Below are 24,048 nucleotides of genomic sequence, written 5' to 3'. Positions count from 1 at the left end.
TCCATGTGAGATTCTTGTCTCTTCCTTAATTTCTTGTTATGCCAGGCAAGAGAGGTGTAGTGTGTAACGTAAAAGCCGTAGGTTTAGCTGGGACCTTGTTTTCTCCCTGAATATGGCACCTTGGAGATTCTGTAGTGAAAGTTGTTGTAACTGGACTGGGCTGTATGCTAGGGCATAGAGGGTATGTAAAACGTGGAAAGAGCACGTAGGAAATTCAGGACAGTGCTGCTGTTCATCCAGGCAAGGAATCAGCTCATTGGTTGCCTAATTCTGCCTAAAATGTGTTCAGGTTTCTCCCTTCCCTTTAGCAGCCCCTTGAAGGGGCTTACGCCTAGGATTTTCTCCCTCTTTCTGGCTTGCCAGATTTGTGCCTTTGCTCTGTAATGACTTGCCTGAGCAAAACTACTATAGTAAGATGGTTTCCAGATGAGTTGTTGTATGGCTGGTTGGACTAAAGCATTGCTGACTACCCCTTGCTTGGAGAGAGGATACAGTTGCTTTGAAGACCACTGCAAATCTGGACTGCTCAGTGGGACAGGTCTGACCTCTGCCTATCTCTCCTGGCACAGGCCATCACTCATGCTGCTTTAAGCAGAAATTAACATGAGTTGGAGAAAATCCACAAGTTGACATGGGTATCACACACTACCATTTTGCATACTTTCCACTAGCATTTAACAAAATTAATGTGGTTAATGTGGTTAATATGATTAAGCTATAGCATGGGATGTGTTTTGAATGTGAACAGTGGTCATGCAGGAGTTACGTCATATACAGTGGTGAGTATCTAGTGATGCATGAGACTGCTGAATGCTAAAACTGGAAAGGAGATGGTGCAAAAGTGTGGCTGTTTTAAAGCTGTGTTGATCAGGAACAGAATGACGGCGTATTCAAGCTATCAGAAAGTGCTCTGACAGCCGTGCTGCTTTTTAGTTTTGGATCTCTCTGCGCCATCATACTATACCTAGTTGAACTGGTCTGACATGGGACATAAAAAGTAGTGGATCTCCTGGAGCATCCTCATCATCTTCTAAAGAAACTGATATTTCACCTGAGAAGGAAAGAGTTTTTAGATGAAAAATAGGTATGGACTATGTTAGCTTAAATTAGTTTGTGTGAAAATGTCCATACACAATGAGAAGATTATTAACTTTGTAATCTCCACACTTAATTTGTATTTAAATTAAATTTAAAATTAATTTGGCCTGTCCCATAAGGGGACACGAGTTATAGGAGGTAAACTAAATTATTTTATAACTTGCATATGAAGCCTGTTTGAAATGTATTTTAAAATTCTTGTAGGAACTGATGATTCTAGTAACTTATATGCTTTTCTGACTCAATATTTGGGGTGGATAGCACATTAAAAGTATAGTTTGAAAGTAGATAACGAAAAGTAAAAGACATACAAATATAAGTGGACTTTGCACATGGATTCAGATAACCACAAATCCATTTATGTTACCAAAAAAAAAAAATCCAAGAAGAATATTTAGAGAAGAGTATGAAGAAAACAAGAATGTTCTGCAAAGAGTTTTGGACATCTGTGGAATTCATTAATGGCATAGCGAAAGGGGGAAAGTATTGTGACTAGAGAACAGACATATTTGTAGCTGACAGGATTCAGTCTAGCTTTTCACAGTATAGCGTTCCTACATTTGCTTAAAAAGCAGTATTATAGCAATTGCTATGTAAGTTTGGAAAGCAGCATATGTAAGTCAGGTTCTGAATCAGCTTAATTTTCACAGAGGACAGACTTTTAAGTTGTTCTATGGTAATACGCTGTATTCAACGTACCATGTTGACAGGAGGTTTGAAATGTTGATTCAGTGTACGGGGAGTGAGCTACTGTCAGCTCCAGCCAGGCAGGTCACGCAGATCAAAGCTACCTGTTCAAAGGTACTGCGGTAGTTCGTCACAAGGAACAGTAACGAGGTGCGGTTAGGATGCAACCTGGTATCCCTGACGTAAGTGAAACTGAAAACTGCATTTGGATTAATTTGAAAACATTATCCTAAATCCTCCTGACTTTCAGCAAGGATCAGCATGACTCATAGATGCAGCGGCCTGATCTCCGACTGCTCCCAGCTGTCCGCCTCGCTTCTCTGGCAGGAGCTGCTACCCCCTGCGGCCGGGCTGACGGAGGGAAAGGTGTGCTCATGTCTCCACCTCTAGCACCAGGAGTGGCGTTTTATCTGCTTACGAGCTGCGAAGCAAACTTAGGAGAGGGGAAATAAATTCCCTCTTGGAAGGCCGCCGAGTGTGCCATGGGTACTAGGATGAGCAAGTTTAATTACGTTGTAATATTTAAAAGAAACAATTTATTCTTTTCAGTAAATAAGAACAGTTAACACAAAAAGATGTTAGAATATTTGATGGGGGAAAAAAAGCATCTGATGAGCAAAGAAGCTACTCAATAAGACTATTGCACGCTTATTAAAAAAAAAGTGTATATAAAATACTTGTCAGTGACATGTTTAATGTTAAAGTCCAGACATGGAAAACTATGTATGAGTGGCATTTTCAAGTCAGCATTTCTGAAGGATCTTTTTGCATTTCTAGTAGCTGTCTGAGTTTTATACAGATGATAATATTCTCATTGCTGATGCATTTCTGCTCAGAGTTGATAATTTTTCTGCTTTTGCTGTGGTAAAGTGAAGGGCAAGGGAAGTGGCCGGTGCATTAATATTTAAACAGAGAGAGAAATATAAAAGAGCGTAAGTAACTTAACATGAATTACTAGGTGAGCTTTACTTTTGTAAATCAAGTACTTGATTTATTAATACTTGCTTTAACTTGAAACAATCAAAACTAGTTAACAAAATGGGAACATCATTCATTTGAACTCTAATGAATGATAACCATTTTTCATAATGCACCATCAATCACTACATGGATTTTCTTGGTTGTTGATTACTGGGATAATACACAAACTAAGTTTTAAGAGAAGTGAACATGTTGAGTTGTATCTTTTTTAATGATTATTTAAGCTACGGCTCTGTGTTTGCCTCTGAAACAATGTATTTAGGGAGGACAACATGAACATCCCTGGCTTGCACTGCTGTATGTGCTTATGCAAAAAGTGTCATCTTTCCATGAATGAGCTGGGAATTGGTGTGTGTGTTGCTACCAAGTTTGTCCGGAGACACCTCTCTCTTAGATTTGATTGTGATTTTCAGTATTCATTTCTTCAATTACACTTTCAAAAAAACCCTGATTTTACAAGATATGAAAAAAACCTGAGGGAAACACTGTAGAAATATCATCCAGTCCCATAAAAGCAGTCTCTTTTTTATTTCCTTTCCCTTCCTCCCCCTCCCCAGCAGTCTCCCAGTACTTGAAATAATCAAGCAAATGAAACACAAAGACATGCTTTGTAGCTTTACATTAAGGATGGGTATGAATATTTAGGCTGAGGCTAAGCAGAATGGTAAAAATACAGTAATTTCTTTGGGAGTATGCCCTATCCCTTCTCATGCTTTTTAAACAAAACAAATCAGTATAGCTACTAGGTTCTTAAAATAAAGTAGGATGTGCATGGTGGACAGTATTATTTAGCACAGGTTTTAGTTTGTTCATAGCATTTTGTTCTTGCTACCCACATCACAAGCCTAGACATCCTTGGTTCCTCCAGCTCTGTCAAAATAAGGCTTGTTGGCCTCTTTTTAAAGAGGGGAGGGACGATTTTCCCCTCCTCTCCTGTAACACGCTGTGGTTGAAAGGGAGAAGCCCAGGAGGGGACGTGCAGGGACGCAAACGTACTTTGGTCAGTTTGCCGTAGGGAGGAGGATACCCACATTAAAGCAGTCCCCTTCCTCCGGCAGGCCGTGGGGGAGCAGCCAGGTTCACTGCTGGGGCCGGGGCAGCGGGCTGCCTTCGCCTGTGCGGGGGATCGCCTTTCCTTCTGTGGGAGCAACACAGTCAGGTCTGCCCCCACAAAAGAACTTGTGACATCAGCTGCAGAGCCAGAGATGCCATTTTAGCCTTACAAGTGCCCTTCAAAGTACTGAGCTGGGCAGCCATTGCAACTCTGACTGCAGGCGGAAAAGGCCTGGGCCTCTAGTACGGCGTTACTTGCTTGACTTGTATTCTTAAATGAAGAAAGTTGATGTTGTCGCAGCAGTTCTCTCTGCCCCTTGTTGTGGATGTGTGCATTCTGCATAGCTGCAGGACACATTTCTATCTTAGTGTGTTTTCTTTGTGGCTGAATTATGGTTGTGAAAATCTTTGCATTTAAATTCTTACCATTAGTGTTGCATTACTGCAGTTAGTTGCATTTAATTTTTGTTTATCCATAAAACTTGGTGTTTTTTTTTTTAAGGGAGTAACAGAAATGTTTATGCATTTAAGAGATATATTTAATTATATTACCTTTAAAACCAGACTGTCCTAATGCTTCAAAATGAGGTGTGTCTCACCCAGGGGTAATTTTTTTAATATATATTCTAGTTTGGGATTCACAACTGAAATTAATCTTTTCTGATTTAGACTTGCTAGAGGTCTAAGGCAGAGGAGAGTTAGGATTAACAGTTGGTGCAAACTACATCAAAACACAGAAGGTAATCTAAGGGCAGATCCTCAGAAGAAGGACACTATCTTAGTTTCATGCAGTCCTCAAGTGTAACCGCTTGTATTAGCCTCAGTTCTGCAAGTTTAAAAATAAAAATGGATTGCAATACACAGTGCAGAGAGCACGTTAAAATATTATAAAATTGCCATTTTAATTTAAAGTGACTTTGACAGCTTAGAGGCTTTCTGCTAGTGATGACAAATTAAGGTCAAGCTTTTCATTAAGGTAAACAATGACAAGAAAAATGGCAATTTTTTTTCCTCAGACCTGTGAAACAGCATTGTAGAGGGAGACGTGGAAGGGTACAAGGGCAAGCTAGATGTCCAGCTCTTTTCTGTGCCTTTGGCAATCTCCCCTGCTACTAATGCTGAGTTTTTTGTTTTCTTAAAAAAGATTCACAATCTTAATTAATGTAAATTGCCACATACTGTGGGAACAAATGGCTAAGCTTTGCATTTCTCTTTTTAGCCATGTTATTTTGGTACTTATAACTATTATTGGGGCTTATGCTTCAGTGACATTTAGGATGTGACAAGGAGATTTGAGTGATGTCAAATAGCAGATTGACCCTAATGAAATGTTAAGCACAGCTTAAATGCATATGTAGAGAGGGCTGAATAAAACAAGAGATGCAAATAATTTGGTAAAAACCTCTTCAGAATAAAAGCAGTTGTATTCATTTGGTTTGCCTCAAAATAGTCTGATAAACATGATGATTTTTACCTTCCTCACTACAGGACAATTTTTAAAGAGAAGTTATTAAACATCCCTCTGTTTCTCAAATATTTAGGTTGAATTGCTTACAAAATAATTTAATTTACCTTTAGTCATCATACCTAAATTTTCAGTTACAGAGAAAGAAGAATAAAAATCCTAAATTTCACTTCTATCACAACTAACGATTTTTAAAAAATCATGACAGTTTCAACCTTTGCTTTCATCTTTCTTTAAGTTTACATCTGAATTGGAGCTCTACAAAACCTGCTTCCAAAGTACTGCCAACGAATGTCAAAGGGAAAGAAAACAGCTTTTCTTAATTTAAGGTTTCAACCCTGTGCAGGAGCCTTGACACCGGCAAGTACTCACCGAGGCTGCAATACAAGCCGTTAGCATAATTTTGCTAGAATTACGCTGTATTTACAGACTTCGACACTGGTGGGTGCTAACATTTTATTCCCCTGCGCGAGGAGTGCATCAAGTCAGTTCTAACAGTGCTGTTGGGGCTGCGCAGCCTCCGCTTCGGCTCGAGCAAACTCAGGCTTTGGTTGTGTTCCCTTTGGTTTTTAAGCAAAGAGAGAAAAATAGAAGCAAAAACAGTTTTTTACCTTGCGTGCGCTCTGTTGTGGGGCTTGTGTTCAGCTGCGGCTCAGTCGCAGAACACCTGCCGTTTTCTTCTGCTGCTAATTGTGTGACAGGTTCATATCGCAATATGGCATCCAGATCATGGAAAAACTTCATGGTTTTAGTGACATCCCCCGAGTTGTGGGCATATTTAACCATTCTATATTCATACTTCAGATTTTTATACTTTGCACGGCACTGTTTCCAATCCCTGCAAACTCCTAACTCCTGCAACCTTTTAGCAATGTAGATAAATATTCCTTTATTCCTCAGGGTGCCGTGGAGTTGCTTTCTGATATTTTTTTCTGACCAGACGCTTAACAAGGCTTTAACCTCCTCCTCAGTCCAATGCTTCCCTGCTCCACTCTCCATGTTGAAAGTGACCTGGAAATGATTCACTATTTCTAGCCAAGATTTTGTTTCCTAGGAAACCAGACGGCTGGTTGTCAGCGAGCTCCGCCGAGATGAAAGGATCTAGTTTTACTGGCTCAAGCTGCCTGAGGGGAGTAACTTGAGAAACCGCCAAATAAGCGGGCTCGGTATGAGAGGCCGGCGGATGAAGCAGCTCGGGCGGGAGCGGTGCCGGGGGGCGGTGGGCTCGGCGCGGCGCGGCGCGGCCTTCTGCCGGGCAGCGCCTGGATGGGGCTGCTTTAACCCTTCTTGGCCGAAAGGGCTCCAGGATGAGCACTGTGGTGTAAGGAGAGAGAAAAAAGAGAGTCGCGCTGTCTTGTTCCTTTAAAAAAAAAAACACAACACCACCAAAAAAACGCCCACAAAGCCCATTCTTGCCTGCCCTTTGCTGGGTGGGCGTTGGGGCAGCTCCTGTCTCCCGTGGGGGTTACAGTGGGGAACCGTGCAGGGGTAACAGTGGGGAACCGTGCGGCAGAGCCTTCCAAACAAGTCGCAGATTTGCAATAGTTGATGTGATAGTAACCTGGAGAGGATCATCCTGCTTTGCATTTGCTTGTCCGTGTAGTATTTGGGTTTGCATTGGTGGCCATATGTACACATTTTAAACTCTAATATTCATTGGTTATTAGTGATGTTTTAATAAAAAGCTTGCATACTTAAAAATCTGACTAAATTGGTAAAATTGTGTAATGAAATTGAGCTTCCTTTTCTTTCATTAGTGCTACATGAAAGATGTAATCGAATGACTTGACAGGGGCCTTTGGTTCGGGATGTTTGCTTTCCTCTTTCTCGCTATTGATTTTGTTGATGCTTAAAGGAACAGTGTCAGTATTTAAATAGAAATTGCCTGTAATATTAACATTGGAATTAAAAGCTGCTGAATGCAGTGTATCAACCCTTAAGTTTACTACCAGTCTTTGTGTTTATAGATGGGACATCTTCCTGAGTTAGAATAAATGTGTTTAAGAATGTCCTCATCTCTGGTTTTTCTCTTTAAGATCTGTGTCAATAACAGGGTAAATTCGTTCAGATAGGTGTGAAGTTTGTTTGGTGTGGTTTTCTGTAAGCAAATATCCTTTAAAATTTTGCTTTACATGCAACTGGGGCTAGTGACCAATAAAGGGATTTTAGGAATTGGAGAAAATTTGTAATGAGCATGGTCAGTTGTAGATTAGAATCCATTCTGTAGGGGGTTTTTTGTGCCAAATTTTATCATTGCTTATACTAAATAATTCCAGTGACTTCAGTTGAGTTGAACCAGTCTAATCATCTTAGCATCCTCGTCTAATATTCTAAAAATATTTTAAGTGTTTCCTTTTTTAAGAAAAACATTTTTGCTTTTCGGTCGTTATTATATATGAGAGTGGAATAGGAGCTTACCAGTCCACCAAAGTCCCTATGAGTGTTACAGGCTTGGTGAGTGAGTACATGGCAGCAGTTTTGTTAGAGGTAACACTCTGCCTTATTCCAGGAAGCCTTTTAAAGGAAGATCAAGCAGCCTGCGCTGTTACCCACAAAAAATCCAGTCTGCAAAACATACCTTTTCAATGGATAAGGACTGAATTATAAACCTTGGGCAGCTCTGCAGTATTCTGCCTGCCTCTGGCAGGGCAGCATCAGGGAACCTGCCCGTGCTGCCTGCCCGTGGGCTGGGCGTGTGCCCCAGGGGACCGAGCCTGGAGACAGGGCTGGGGAGGACAGGGAGCAGGCTAGGGAAAACTCTGTCATTTCAGCTGATACAGCTCTTCTGCTCAACAAAGCACAACTGCCAGCCTGAGGCTGATCTGCTGTAAGAGAAGTACTTCCATTTGCAGTGACGCTGTACACCAGACTTGTTTTGCTTGAGTTCAGAAGCTGTGATGCCCGATATTAGTTTTATGTGCTCAAACACTTTTATCAGAGGGTCCATATACCTTTTAGAGGTGTAAATGCTAGCTTGACTGCTTAAGTGCAAGAATGCAAAAGCTTCTGCATAGATGATCAGTGGAAGAGACAACGCATTCCCTTAGGCAAAAACATCAGTTTCTTAACACCCTTCCCCAAACCAAAGCAGAAATAGAGTAGTGCTATAAAGCCTACTACTGGAGCCTAGACTATCACTGCAAAGTGGCTTTTCAGATTAAGCATCTGCTGTTATTTTATGCCCACACTGAAACAGGACTGAGCCAGTGCTTATTAGTGGAAAGAGTCCCACTGAATTCAGTGGGCTTAGGCACAAACCTTATGTGACTGTTTTGAAATAAAGCATAACATGGGCAAGAAACCAGTTTTGATTACAAGCCTGTAAAATAAAACAACAAATAAGCTTACAATAAAATTTCATGTTGTAAAGGACAGATGAAAACACCAATCCATTGTATGTTAAAGCATTTCATTCTAAGCATTTCAGTGCTTTATGTTTATTATGTTTTGACCATAGGGGCCAGGAGAGTGCTGGAATTGTGACAAGTGATGGAGAGTCATCCCAGGCATTCAAAGTGCACAAGGTAAAATGTACATGAATGTTTTGTAGATGCCTAACTGAGATGCATGAAAGTTTTCTTCAGCTAGGAAACGGAGTAATTAGAGAGAAAGTAACATGTTTTGATGGACTGTTTTGGTTTTGTCAGTGATAGTATCTAATTCTGTTATTTGTGCAATTTCTGTCTTAAGTGCATGTTTAAAACAAATATGCCAATGTTATCCTGCTGGGTGTATCCATGCACACAGTGGTAGACACACAGAAGTATCCAGATCAGGCTATTGATGTCACAAAAACTACTTACCAAAGTCACCCCGCACCTAAGGTGTTAACTCTGGACCACCGATGCAACTTGAGATCAAGAGAAAAGAAATACAGTTACAGGCTGTGTATAAGCAAATGGATCTTGTGTTAGTGAGACTCAAGGAAGTGGCAGCTACTTTACCCATAGGTAAAAATAAACAGAATAAAAGATTGAACGGAGGCCTGAGAAGGTCACGCAGTCTTTCTCGAGCTGAGAGAATCCCAGGGGATGTTAAAAGACATAAAATGGCCATAGCCTCGAAAGTATTATGCCAGGAGAATATCTGCATGCTCTGGGGATATTTCTGCTCATTCTGTATTGAATAGTGATAAGGAAAAACACAGTCATCAGTCTATTCCATCCTGGAAGAACAGAGAAATAAGGAAGAGCAGGAAATAAAACTACATCAGCAAAATAACCATGGGGCAATTCTTGATGTGTGTTCTCTGATGGCAATCAGAAAGCAGTTTGTCTTCATGTTCAGAGGTCTCTGAGGAAGATTAATTAAGCTGTTCAAATGAGTCCAAGAGTAAGAACTGCTTTGCTGCAGCAGCGTGTATGCATGACTGCTCAATGCCTCACACAAAATCTTGTCTCATCAAGCATCATGTTTGTCGCCTCTTCAGGCATTTCCACCCTCCTATCTGTTACTTACAGCCTGATTCACACACACACATACACACACTTTTAAATGCAACTTTTCTCAACTTCAGCACCGTGTTATCTGTTCTTCGTTCCTGCTCCTGCTTGGGTTTCAGCTTTCCTTAAGGTTTGCAGGAATTCCAGTTTCCTTTAAAGTGGGCTGCTGTATATATCTCATAGTAAAAAGAGCTGCTCAGAATGAACTTCCAGCAGGTGATATCATAATTTGTACTGTTTCTATGTTACTGAGCTGCAATACTTAGCTGTCATGCTAAGAATTTAATTGACTATCTCATCATATCAGCTTTGATATTTTAAGAGTTGCAGAGCATGTGATGGTTTCTTTTATCCTTGAAATATGTTTCTCAGCTACAGCACTTTAAAAATCTGTAATAACCACAGTGTAATAAAGAGCCTGTGGAGTACAATTTATATGACTTGTTTAATCCTGGAAGTGGTGCTAATGTAACAAACATTTGGGTCTTTTATACTGGTGAAAATGTATTTAGGACTCTGACTTGTAAAGTAGTCCATAAAAATGTCAGCAGCTAAGATGCTACTGTATCCATTTGTCCTCCAAACTCGGGTTTACTCTTCTTCATAGCAGAGACAACAGGATGGAAAAGGTGCCTGCTTCTCACTGCATTGATTTACTACCCAATGCTTCCGTGCAAACTCACCTTTGTCAACAGTTTAAGGCAATACATATATTAGAGTACGAACACCTAATACATATATTAGAGTATATATATACAAATACATATATACGAATACCTAATATATAGAGTAGGAACACCTAAGGCATGGGTATGTGTTCCCTTCTGATTGTTGCCAGCCTTTGACCATGGATTAATAGCCCTTGACAAAGGCTATTAATCCTTTGTTTTAAACTTTTCCAGAAAGACTCATCCAGATTTGTCTGTTGGAGCCTTTCAGCTAGATTTGTATAACAAAACATTACTGTCATAGCTCTATTAGCTCAGGATGTGGAAAAACTTAAATCTCTTATATAGACATAGCGATGCCAGTAGGAGAAAGACTTTGTCTGATTGTTTCACACTTGGATATGCAGAAAAATATATTAAAGTAGCTATTCCTCATGTACTGGCATGTACCAGGCCTTGTATAATACAGACATAAGATTGTCTTCATTGGGAACTTTTTATACTGGTGTAATTCACATTTGCCATCCCACACCAGCGCAATCTAAATCAGAGGAATATTTCAAACTGCAATCAAAAAATTAGGTACTTGTATAACCAAATCTGGTTTAAAACAACATTGCTTGTTTAAGCTATTGCAATGCTTAACGCGGCCACATCCATTAATACTGGACGTGTGAACTGCCAGAACTCCTTTTAGGATAAAGTTGGCCTAAGTAAAATAAGAGTGCATGGTTGCATTTCTGTGCATATATGAGCACATGACATAGACTCTAGACCACCTTTATGTCATCTGTGAGACAACAGATGATAATTGATCTGACATAAAGTTTGCTGAACAATTAAAGCAAACTTATACCAGTTTGACAGTTTGAGGCAGTAACCTTTTAACGTGATAGTAAGTATCCTAAAACCACATGTGCAACCACAGCCTCTTGGTATTCTGTCTCTGTAGCTAGCAGTCACAGCAGCGAATACCCTAAAGCTGAGCTTTCTTTAAGCTCTTTTGGTTGAGCTCTGAAAACAGTTCAACCAATTGCCGTCCTTCCTGTCCCATCCCACTCTCTTGTTGTTGTACCTACAGCACAGGTTATGAACCATTCACAGCTTCAGACCTCTCCCGTGTATCTTTGAAGGTCCTAGAGGAGTGTTATCATGTGTGCTATTGTGTATGTCACAATTACCACGTGTGATAGGGAAACCGAGCATAGAAGGATGTAAATATTTTCCACAGGCAGCGGCAGAAGCAGGAGTTTGTAGGAGGGCCTGGAATCCAGTCTTAATTTCTACTCTCTGTGCAGTTTTTTCAGACTGTTCTGCTGCTAAATTGTCTCCACATAGTACTTGTTGCCAAAAGAAGCTCCTGATGGCTGACTAAAACGTTTTGATGCACTTCTGCTTTAGATAGAAGGCAACTTCTATCTAAAGTTTGTTGGCGATATGAAAAGTTTGTTTTAAGTAAACAATAAAATCTATTGAAAAAAGCTTTGCTTCTTACATTGGCAAGAATGACAGTGGAATCTAATAAACATTATCATGGACCGAGTATAAAAGTAAATCCAATATACTGCTAACTTGTAAAAGGTGTTCTCTACATAGAATTTCCTTCTCGCAGCTTTTTTCTTCTTTGCCTGTCTTCTGGCAGTCTTTTTCCTGGTGTTTTTAAACAACACAACAGTTGGTAGTGTTTTTCAGAAGATGTATTTTTAGTCCGTGAATAGACTGTTCCATGAAAATCCTCAGCACAAAAATGTATATTGCTTTATTTAAAAACAGGAATAATGGGATCTGATCTATCACTGTGACACCTGCTCAGCTTCTTTCTTTTCCATGTCTTTCAGGTTATTTGCCTTTCTGTTAAAGTTGCTTGCATTAATGCTGTACCAAAAACAAACACAAGCAGAAATGAGGAAGTTGCCAGGAGAACAAAATCAAACAGAACTTTTGTTTCTTTTTCTCCCGAAGGGAATGGGTCTTATAAATCACGTCTTCAATGCAGACAGCCTGAAGAAGCTGTACGTTTCAAACCTTGGTATTGGGCACACGAGGTACTCCACCTCGGGAATTTCTGAGCTGCAGAACTGCCAGCCTTTTGTTGTAGAGACTCTTCATGGGAAGATCGCTGTGGCACACAACGGGGAGCTAACAAACGCTGTACGACTCAGGAGGAAGGTTAGTATCTCCTTTGGGAGGCTCTGGCATCGTTTCTTTCTGAGGCAGCAATGAGCAATAAGTTTGCTATGACTTTTCCTTAATACCAAACTGCTTGGAGTAGAGAAAGAGCCCCATAATCAAAATAGATCATTTTGGGGGAAAAAAGTCCTGGGGAGGGGAGGCATTTGTAACTGTCATGGGATAATTCACCAATCCTCTAGACTGATGGTCACATTCCTATTGATCAAGTGAGAAAACTAACTCAGCCATAACAGAAGGTAGCTTGGTTTGAAGCTCTGCTCCTTTGTGGTGGCTGATAGAAGGAGCAAATCATATGCTTGTGCATTGTAATATGAAATGTCTGGTTTGGAATATTGTCTTTATTTGTATTTCTGGCTTGCAAAATTAATCATGAGCACTGTCGGGACATAAACCAACAAATGCCAAATTTTATAGTGTGTTTAGCTAGGAGGGTATGTATTAAAGAACCAAATTAAAATTTAGCAGATGTTTCACTGTGAAATCTCTTCTATGATATGTTCCATCAGAAAGCAAGAGGACATACTCTTGCATTGAAGTGAGGCAAACGTATGGCATGCTCAAAGGAACATAGCTTGTCTTTAATCAGAGCCACAAGTGTATGAAAGGATGGGTGAAAAAAACAGTGGTGAGGAAATGTAGATGGAGAGTGGAGAATCGGAGTTCCATGAGATGTAAAATGATTTCTAAAGATAAAAATTAGGAACTGTAATGCAAACAGCATTGAATGGGTTGTAATACTTGGCTAGATACACTGCAGATTCTCTTCTCCCTTAGAAGCATAAGTATGCCAAGACAGAACAATTTGACTGACCAGATCTAGCAAACTTTAAGTTGTAGCATTTCAGTTTTTTAATCCTACTCTGCTTCCCTTCACACCTCTTTTTTTGTTGTTGTTGCTTTGTGCCCAAACCACCATTCTGCCTTGATATCTCTTTCTGTATCTGCTATAGGTAATTTCATATTTTCCCTTGTATATTTTACCTCTCTTCCCAGAGCAAGCAGAAGCACAAGGCTGATTAAATGGCCCAAACATGAATTTATGCCCTGAATATTGGTGGTATTAATTTTGGTTGCATGTGGAGCAAAGGAATGAGATGCAAAGGGAGAAGTGTGGTACCAAGCATAGATGATTGTACCAGCTCTTTTTACATATTTGGTTCGTTGGAAGAAATTTGACATTATTATGATCTGATCACCTGAAGCACTGATATGTTTTAAAGCATTTGTTCATTGCACAAAGGTGGTGTTAGATTAAAATCTGAGCAGCGTTATGTGGGATTTTTTTTTAATGTTGATAACACTTTTGTTTTGTGTCTTAAAAGCTTATGCGGCATGGTGTAGGACTGTCGACCAGTTCTGACAGTGAGCTGATCACCCAGCTGCTGGCCTTCACACCTCCTCTAGAAAATGACGATACAGCTGACTGGGTAGCAAGGTGAGGAGGATGGGTTTCAGAATCAAGAACAGCAATCTGATCTCAGCATGATGTGCAGCTGTAAATGCACACAGCTGTTTGTGTGACACACAATTATGTTCACCTATGTCTCATTTCAGAATAAAAAATTTAATGAATGAAACTCCAACTTCATATTCATTGCTAATTATGCATAAAGACATAATCTATGCAGTACGTGATCCGTATGGGAATCGCCCACTCTGCATTGGTCGCCTTATTCCAGTAGGGGACATGAATGGAAAAGGTAAACCATACATATATATTCATATACATATATGTATACATATACGTATAGGTACACTTACTGAGGTGTAAGTAGGAATATGTGATGCAGAAGTCAGTTTTGAAAATTCAAAACAAAAAAAATGTTGGTAAGGAAAAAATAATTTGTAGGAAGTCTGCAAACATCTTTTCTGTTCCCAGCAAAAGGGAATCCTAGTCACCTGATGACTGTGTCAGAATTAGGCAGCCCAACTGTAACAGAACATTTGTGAAAATTTAACTAACATCTCATCACCTAAACAGGAAAGCGGGGATGAACAGAATCACAGAAGGGCTGAGGTTGGAAGGGACCTCTGGAGGTCATCTGGTCCAAATCTCCTGCTCAAGCAGGGACACCTAGAGCTGGTTGCTCAGGACTATGTCCAGTCCAGAAACAAGTCTGGTTTCTTCCTTTCTCCTGTAGTAAGGTGGCCGAAAACTGTTGGATTACTGGCAATGTATTTCTAAATTCCAAGCACTCCCAGTCACACGTAGTATGGTAATGGAATACTACACAATCAATTTATGGGAAAAATTCTTTGTGTTCCTGTTTAGCCTGCAAATCAGTATTTTCCATGAAGTGAGATTAAAATCTGTTCATCTGTATAAAAATAAAATAATTCAAAGGCAAAGCAGTAAATGTTTCCATATCTTCACATAATGTGGTAATTTTAACCACAAGAAAGATTATCAAGATTTTTTTAAAGCATACAAACATTCCTACCCTATGTCACACCATTCGCTCTTTCCTGTGCCTGTCTCTGAAAACTCTCCTTATCGGAGTTCAATCCAGCATCCGTTGTAATCAAAAGGATCTATCTATCAACACATTTAGCACAGGAAAAGTAAGGAGTTTCTTGTGTGAACAAAAGTAATTATGTATATCTAAAGTCACTGAACTAGAGTTGGGAAAGTTTGAAATAGTGCGGAGATAACAAAGGTAGTTATCTGAATTGTCTCTCTCCATGAACTGTGAATATGATGCTGTTACTTCCACTTTTGCCTAGAACAGGTTTACGATGTTTACGTTTTGGGTTTTTTTTTTAAATAATATTACAGAAACTTTGGAATGCTATACCTTTTAGTTAGAAATTACCAGTCTTTAATTGTGCAGTTGGAAACCTAAACCATAGCAAGCCAGATACTGCAGTAGAAATGCAATTGTGGGGGGGTAATGGTAACAAGAATTGTGGACTCTAACTGAAATCTTTCATTTCAGGAAAAGATAACAGTGAAACAGAAGGATGGGTAGTCTCTTCTGAATCCTGTAGCTTTTTGTCTATCGGTGCAGAGTAAGTGCCCCGGTTCTCACTTTATCTGAAAGCTCTCCTCAGGCAGCGATTAAACATTAAACCCCAAATTGCCAAATATCATAATCTATAACAATGTGAAAGACATCAAGGATTAGTTTGTTGGGCTGTTTGGAGGGGTTTTTTTGCCAGTCCTGTTTTTTGCCAGTTTATTTTCTTGAACAGATTAATGTAAAAGAAGAATTACTTGTTCAGAAAGTACAGTAAAGATGACTTTACTGTTGTAAAGTAAATGCCTCTTACTTGTTGCATTAAACCTGGTTATCCATATAACTTTTTAATTTTAGCCTCGTTTGCAGCAGAATCATTGTATTACAAAATAATTCTTCAACTACAGAAAGGTTACATTGGTAGCTCACAGGCTGGACTAACCTGAGCTGTAGCATATACTGATGACCCAGCTTCCTTGTTTGAAAAAAATGATGGGCACTTGAAACTATTTTGATGCGTGCAAACACCCATCAGAGCCAAAACGTGAGATGACATTCACGTTACCTCTCTAGCTACAATACTCTGGAAAGAAAGGTGTGATACTTTCTCTGGACAAAAAGAGAACATTAAGAGGCCCTTCGGGAGACCGCAGATTGATCTTTAGAAGTTTGGAGTGGAAGGCAATTGTGAACTAAAACATAATTAAAGTAAGAAAGATTATGAGGAAGCATATTTAATTTCCTAATCAGACATTATAAAAATGTGCATTTGAGGACTAGACTAATAAGTAAAGTTGGATCCTCTTCAAATAAAAAACTGTGAAAAATTGCAGTAAGAACACAACTACCAAATAGAAAGAAATGTAAAGCAAGATCAGGAGGCAACGTGACTGCACTTTAGAGGTCTTTTATTCCATTCTGCAGTGTTTATTGTAGGTGTGGTGTTCTGTGTTCTTTTGCTGTAACTTCTCCCCTGTCTCTGTAGGAACTATTAGCTGTTGGTAACAGGGGCTTTCTTGAGACAATTCTTTCTACATATGGATAAGAATAACCATTTTCTGAAACTTCTTCAAAATCTGTTAAGAGAAGCTTACCATGTAGGACCATCAGCTGAAGCCTGTGGGTTTTTGAAAAAGCCATTTTGTCTAAACTTCTGCTGTAGCCAGTGCTGCTGCCTGCTAATGCTAGTATCTGACCAGCAAATAATCACAGATTTGCTCACCTCTGATTTATATCTCCAGAATATTTCAATATTTTGGGATAGATTTACATCGAAATTGTTAGAATAGCCACCTGAGGACTCACTAAAGGGCCGAGAAAAATGTTTAATAAGGTAGAACAGTGTAACATAATAAACCTAATGCTATTCCATATTTCTTCAGATATGAGAATTGGAACGTACATTTCCAGTCAGCTTTATGTCATTCAGGGGTAGCTGCCTGTCGCCACTAGACAGATATTTCTCTAGATACCGGCTTGTGGGGCAGGATTTTTTTGGCTACCATCTTTATTCTTGATTATGTTTTTCATATTGCATTATAATGTTTATTAGCTTTCATAGAAAAGTCCTCTAGTATTGATCCAGGACTAAATTATTAAAATGTATTTAATCTCAATTAAGCCTGTACTAGACTGAGTACTGTACATCTCACATATAGGAAGAATACCATAATTCTCTTGTACTAAGTATTAATTTACTGCTTTTGGGTATTAATTCAGGCTGTTTTAGTGAGGGTCACTTGTCTTAGCGTGTTGGTCTTAAAACACTCCAGGTCGAATCCTAAGACATAAGCAAATTGTCATGTTAGGATGTTCAAAAGCATTTTTTCCTGGCAGCTGAATCTTGTTTATATTTCAAAACTATCAGCCAGGTTCAGGACATTTCTGAATGCTACATATTTCTCTTTCAAGGTACTATCGTGAGGTCCTTCCTGGAGAGATTGTGAAAATATCCAGATATGATGTCCAGACACTGGATGTTGTACCAAGACCTGAAGGAGATCCGTCAGCATTCTGCATCTTTGAATATGTTTATTTTGCAAGACCAGACAGTATTTTTGAAGGTAAGAAGACGTAACATGCAAAGCTCCTCCCTAAATAGTGGGAGATGTATCCTGGAGAACAATGACTCTGGAAAGGATCTGGGATCATAGTAGGGTACCACCGAATGCGAGCTTGCAGAGCAGGGCTGGGACAGAATGGGTTGGCACACTTCTTGAGGAGATAAAACTCCTCAGGAGGAGCATGTGACATCGCCTTCCTGTTCCTGGCTGTGCATACGGCCTCAGTCAGGCTGCCTGCGTAGCCCTATGGAAGGGATGAAAAGAGCCACAAACATGATTAAGGTAGAGGAAATATCCCTTAAAAGTGAGAGACAAGAAAGGAACGGTATTGGTTCTTGGAAAACTTTCTGAAAATTAGACTTATGAAATAGGATCTGCAAAACAACTTTATTTTGGCATTTTCTTTGCAAGAAAGGGTTATTTCAGGAAGATGCTTTTAATATAACTTGTAAATCTATGCATTATCAAGTACTTGGGGTTGTCAGTCTAATGCTTTTATTATTATTTCAGTAGAAGCCCTCAAAAATTGTCTCAGTGACAAGGTATTAGCCAGTACTCTCATACCTAGCAAACAAGCTCTTCTTTGCTTTCTGTGGACATGCCATCTGTTGATCCAGTACAGTTCCCTGCCCTTATAAAGCCAGTTTCACCCCACATCCCTTTTTTTCATGATCCTCTTACCCTTCAACATCCTCACTTCTTGTATTCCTTAGTACTGCTCCTGTACCCTTTGCTGTGCCTCATCTCATCACAATACCTCCAGTTCCCTCCCATGTTACAAATTTTTTAGGACCTTAAAAGTTTCTGAGGCCTCTTATCCCCTTACTAAATTTGGGGTAAATTTTGCCAACTGATTCAAAGTTAATAAGTGGGCAGAGGCAGACAGCAGGATTGCACAAACTTTGTCTGCTAGAGAAACCAGCCTAAAAATAGAATATATATGTTATGAACAGGCAGGCATAATTTCTACTTCTTTCCTCCTGTAAATAGATTTTGTAACATCCACAGGACCTTTAGTTACCCAATTAGGACAAACTGGATTTTAATTCTCTGTGTAGTGACATGAATGTGAATGTTAGGATATGACATTATGGAAGGAAATAAAAAATGACCTTATGTGAGTGACTGCTTATTAGTTCTGGAGCTTTTCTCAGTGACTTCTATGCCTGCAACTTGGCACAGAAATTTGTACAGTAAACTGAGAGGAAATCTGAATTACGCATACCAGGAAAAACACTTCTTGCTGTTCGTAGGTCAGATGGTGTATTCAGTCAGGAGAAGATGCGGGCAGCAGCTTGCTATTGAAGCACCCGTGGAAGCAGACCTGGTCAGCACTGTTCCAGAGTCTGCAACCCCAGCAGCTCTTGGTTATGCTCAAAAGGTATATGTTAACTTGCCTTTTTTTTCCCCAAGCATATTTACACATACCTCTTTTTGTAATGGAGTATAATGGTATGGCCTGTTAGAGTTTTGTATTGATACTTTGTATCTTGAGTATGCCGGGTACTCCTATTGAGTCATCTGCACTTGTTTTCTCTGTTTTTATTCCACTATATTAAGGTATTTCAAAGTTTTTTGGTTACTGTGAAGTCCTACTAAGTCCTAAGGTTGCTTTAAAAAAACAGTAACTGAGAATAACCAGTTCTTTAGACACTAATTCTGTTTAACTGTCTCCTGTTTACAGTGTGGGCTGCCATATGTTGAAGTACTCTGTAAAAACCGGTATGTAGGAAGAACGTTTATCCAGCCAAATATGAGGTTACGGCAACTTGGTGTTGCAAAGAAGTTTGGCGTTCTGTCTGATAATTTTAAAGGCAAGCGAGTTGTTATCATTGATGATTCAATTGTGAGGGGCAATACCATTTCACCCATAATAAAACTACTGAGAGAATCAGGAGCCAAAGAGGTAAGTTAATTTTCAGTCAGTACAAAACAGATGTAAACTGAAGATTGATGGGGGGGTGAAGCACAGGGGTTTGTCTTCATTTGTACTATACATTGTTTCCTTATTTAAAAGAGCAAATGTGCAAAAAAACAATGGCTAGTGCATGTTTATTGTGAAGATAGGTTGAGAAGTTTCTTTTGTATGACTGTGATTTTTGGGACATTAAGCGGGGAGGAACAGGTCTCCATTTATAAAGCACTATCTGGCAAATAAAGAGAGAATGGAAAACAGATTAGGTAAGATCAGAAAATCAAGAATTGGTGTGGTATTCCTGACACGTGTGACTTGTGATACTGCATTAAGTACAACCACATACTGCAGTAAACAGGCACGTGCCTTAAGTCACTAGCGCACAAAATTTTTCATTGATTAAGATTTTTAGTTGAAACAGAATGTGCAAGTCTGTCACTGGAGAAAAAATGTTCTGTATAATATTTGACTTTGTAAACTGAAACGTGCATCAAGGATTGAACACCACAGAAGAAAAGCAAAATCAGGATGGAACCTTTTAATAACATGAGGAAATACTGTAAAAATAAATTCTAAAACTGTCTTTCTCTCTCCTGCTGTGTTGGCATCTGAAAAAACCTGTATCTTACTTCTAACACTTCCATGACTTCTGTGTAGTGCTGTGTTCTGTTCTTCGTGATTATTTTGCAGAACTGGGACTTTGCTATTGCTGACTTTTACCTTATAGCGGTCTGTTTTGAAACTGTTTTTATTCAGGTGCACATCCGTGTGGCTTCACCTCCCATAAGATTTCCTTGTTACATGGGAATAAACATTCCAACTAAAGAAGAACTCATTGCCAACAGACCTGAATTTCATGATCTTGCAAACTATATAGGTAAATGCTACTTTTTTTTTTTTTTTTTTGAGAGAGAGATTTTACCTGTAGGTGTTTCATTGTCTACATCAAAATAAAGGGCAACACATCAAGGCAACAGTGGCAAAACTGACTAAAAAATCATAAGGTTGACACACTAAATTTCTGCACTGTGAGTACCCTACGGATCAAACCAATTTAGTTACGCACTTTTTTTTAACAGTTAGTGAATTATATTTCTCCAAACAATAGAAGGCATTAGAATAATTGCATAATCATAAGTTACAAATAAGGTGTGACAACACAGCTTTCCAATACTTAGAGCTCCTTCTGGGAAAGTCTTTAGAACAAGGAGCTACTGTATGCAAAATACCAGGAAGGAAATATGTGGTGAAAATCTGTCCTGTAATGAAAAGCTAATGTAGTTTCACTTTCATGAGATATTTGTAAAAATATGTTCGGAATTTGTAGATGCCCACTGATTTTTCTACAAATTTAAATTTATGTAAATAACTGCATTATATATTTGACTTTGAAAGAAATGACATTTGAAACTAATCAGAGAATGTTAAATACATTCTCAAATCTCTAGAATGAGTCATGTTTGCAGCAGAACAAAAGAAGAACCAACAGCTTATGTTGCTTGTGATGTGGTAAATGACGTGCTCTTCATCAGGATATCAGCAACAGAAGTCACGTGAAGGCTTGTGAGTGAGGAGATCTACTATATATGGCCTATTGTGCTGCAAAATATTTTAAAAAATGGTTTAAGAACATAGCTGTGGTTACAGTTAGGAAACCGTAAACTCGGATTTCCTGTGTTAAATACTTACTGTCTAATATTGCAATGAATTCTTTTCCCCAAAATTATTGTGAAGGCATGTTGAAATATTTCAAGTTTGTAGGATCTCATTTTTAAGTATTATTCACAAAATAATGAGTGCAAACGATAGAAAACTAATGATGTGAAAAAGCTACCAAACTTCCGTACTGCTAGAACGTTTGCATGAACTGCATACTGAATTTTTTTTAACACGATGGTCTTCCTCTCCTCCAAGTCCCCGTAAGCGTTTGTAGTCCCAGGTGCTCAATTTGGGAAGCACCAGCCATGCACACATCTGCTTCCAGAGCTGAACTACAGGTAACTCTGGGAAACTATAGGGAGTTTAGGGTGTCTTAATCCACACTCTGGACTTTGTTTCTATTTTTGCAGTATGTGTGACATATTTGTTCCCAACTGAGAACCTTCTGTCTAGATTTCAGTGAGTCTGCTCCCTGCACAAAGAATTTGAGAAGGCTTCTTATGGTCTGATAATTTTTCATATCCATTCTCTTTAGGTAAGGTGATCCACCTGGCATCATAATCCATACAATAATGTGACTGCATTTCCAAAGAGCATTGCATTTGGTACAATATTGCAGCTTTAACTGATGAATTCTTTATTTCCTCTAGGAGCAGACAGTGTTGTCTATCTTTCTGTGGAAGGGCTGGTATCGTCCGTGCAAGAAAGCATCAAAGCAAGACAAGAGAATGAGAACAGCCTTAAAACCCAGAAATCACGCGTTGGAAAGATTGGTCATTGCACAGCGTGTCTCACTGGAGAGTATCCTGTAGAGCTAGAATGGTGAATTTTTAGTGGATGGACATCAGTTCATCTGTTGTTGAATGTACCTTTTTCAAAGATGCCTTCTTGCTAATAGTCTTCGTACATTTAGGTAATACGGAAAGCTTATTTACAGTTACTAAAACACATCTTTACAGTAAAGACTTACAGAAAGTCCGATGTGCTGATGAAAACAATGTAAGCAGATTAAAATACAAAATCATACAGTTTTGATGCACAGTTGTGCCTTCCATTTTCTCATAGAATATTATAAAAACCAAAGTTTTTTTAATTATGTAGCAGTCCCGGAGTTTTTTGTTTCGGTCTTGCCCCGAAAGAGACCCCTGTTAGACTTGATCATAAATCGTGAATCATGTGGTGTAATTTCAAATTATCGAAGTCTTAATGCAAAAGTATGTGAAGTTTGCTTTTCTCCTTAGGAAAAATACCAGATTCTGAAGAATCGAATTGCTTCCTCAGCAGTTCTTGCTTAGGCTTTTTAAGAACAGAAGTACCTAACTTTTGCATATATAGCTAAACAGCCTTTATTAATCAAGCCCTTTGTAGCAGATTCTATGAACATAATGTCTAGCATATGATTTTAAAAAATGAAGACTCAGGGAAATGCTCAGCCAAAAGCTCTCTAGTTTTATAACTTTAAAATTCTTTTCTTGAAGTCCAGCATAATTACATTATTTTCGTGTGCTTTTATCAGTTGCCAGTAGGATGTGCAAGGAGAAAAAGTACTTGGCACTGCCATTTTTTTTCTGGTTTACATCGTGTTTTCTCCAGGATAAGTCCTGACAATTTCTGAAGTCTGAGCTAATGCTCAGTGTGCTTTTCATATGTCAACATCCAAAGTAAACTGAAAAATAAAGTCACTTTTCATTTTTAACAGTAAAAACAATGTATCAACTGAAGATTATGAGTTGTTTTGGGTATAGTCTTATTTTACTACATTACTGCTGTTAGAATAAATGTAATGTTTAAAAAAAAAAAAAGAGTTCTGAAGAACCATTAGCTACTGAATGCGTTGTATTTTTTAATTGGTCACAATTACATGGTTACTTGTATACATGAAGACCACTTGGACAATGAACCACTAGCTGAAAACGGAAAAGCACCTTTTGAAAACTATTGCAAATTTACGCACAATTGTAAAAGTATTTTGTATACCTCAGTTTTTTTCACTGAATACCAGCAACTTAATTTTAGATTTTCTATTTAATATTGTGTATTTTGGCCTTGTAATTGTTTGTGACACTGTAAAAAAAAAAAAAGTTTAAGAGCTTCTTCCTTCCCCATCATGTTCCACATAGTTGAGAATTACAGCACTGGTGATTAAATTCAAATGGGAGCTTTCTTACGTGGGATTTGTAGCAATTGTGCCTGATAGACAATCACAACACAAAAGTCCCAATTCAAGAAAGCATGTAAATATATTTAACGAAGTCAAGACTGTGCCTCCTGCAGTGGAATCAGAACCTACTTGCAGTCAAGCCTATGGGAGAATCTAGATTTTCATGAGCATTGGGCTCTTACTGTGTGTTCTTCACCAAAGCCCAGATAGTGGGGGATGTGTGTGGATCTCTTCTGTCTAATTAGCAAGTTTGTTTGTTTAACAGAAGCGTAACAGTTCATCTAGACAGTAAACTGAGCAAAAAAGAACAGGGTAGAGTCACTCTGACTGCCCCTTCTTCCAGATTAACCAGGGACGAGTGACAGAAAACAGAAAAACTGTCATTAACATTTTTCACCTTTCTTCTTTCCTCCCCTCAAAAAAGCAGTCATTTTTAGAAGAAGGGATAAGTCGAGCTCTTAGGTTATAGATATATGTGAGGAGCCCTTTCTACTCGAGATAAAAACTTTGGTGCACAATTTAACAAGGTTGCAAGCAGAAGTCTATCGATTTAGCTGAAATTGTCTATAGAACAGACTGTAAATGAAACTTGTGCAAATGCTCTTTCAACATGTTTTCAACAAAACTGGTATTTTTGAAGTCTGGTAATAATTGCTTAAATGTGATCTGAGCATTAGGTGGCATAATTCTGATTTCAATAAAAGAG

General features: G+C 38.8%; 2 protein-coding genes across 2 annotated transcripts in view; one reads left to right on the top strand and one right to left on the bottom strand.

Annotated features, from left to right (window-relative positions):
* The window catches only part of PAICS (phosphoribosylaminoimidazole carboxylase and phosphoribosylaminoimidazolesuccinocarboxamide synthase), a 41,789-nt gene extending 35,506 nt beyond the window's left edge, over window positions 1-6,283 (bottom strand). Inside the window, exons 1-2 of the mRNA XM_050895560.1 lie at window positions 5,896-6,283; window positions 965-1,051 (exon numbers count right to left, since the gene is read on the bottom strand). Of these exons, the coding sequence (XP_050751517.1) occupies window positions 965-1,051; window positions 5,896-6,283 (475 nt within the window). The remainder of the gene's footprint in view (window positions 1-964; window positions 1,052-5,895) is intronic.
* Window positions 6,284-12,359: 6,076 nt separating this feature from the next.
* On the top strand, window positions 12,360-22,007 carry PPAT (phosphoribosyl pyrophosphate amidotransferase). Its single transcript, XM_050895559.1, has 9 exons — window positions 12,360-12,563; window positions 13,910-14,022; window positions 14,142-14,287; window positions 15,524-15,596; window positions 17,456-17,607; window positions 18,861-18,988; window positions 19,292-19,513; window positions 20,279-20,399; window positions 21,832-22,007. The coding sequence occupies exons 1-9, from the start codon at window positions 12,360-12,362 to the stop codon at window positions 22,005-22,007; spliced, it is 1,335 nt and encodes a 444-aa protein (XP_050751516.1).
* Window positions 22,008-24,048: the final 2,041 nt, after the last annotated feature.

Source organism: Gymnogyps californianus, chromosome 4, assembly GCF_018139145.2.
Source record: "Gymnogyps californianus isolate 813 chromosome 4, ASM1813914v2, whole genome shotgun sequence".
Taxonomy (NCBI): domain Eukaryota; kingdom Metazoa; phylum Chordata; class Aves; order Accipitriformes; family Cathartidae; genus Gymnogyps; species Gymnogyps californianus.
Note: the sequence above shows the minus strand (reverse complement) of the source record. Positions and strands in the feature narration are given on the sequence as shown.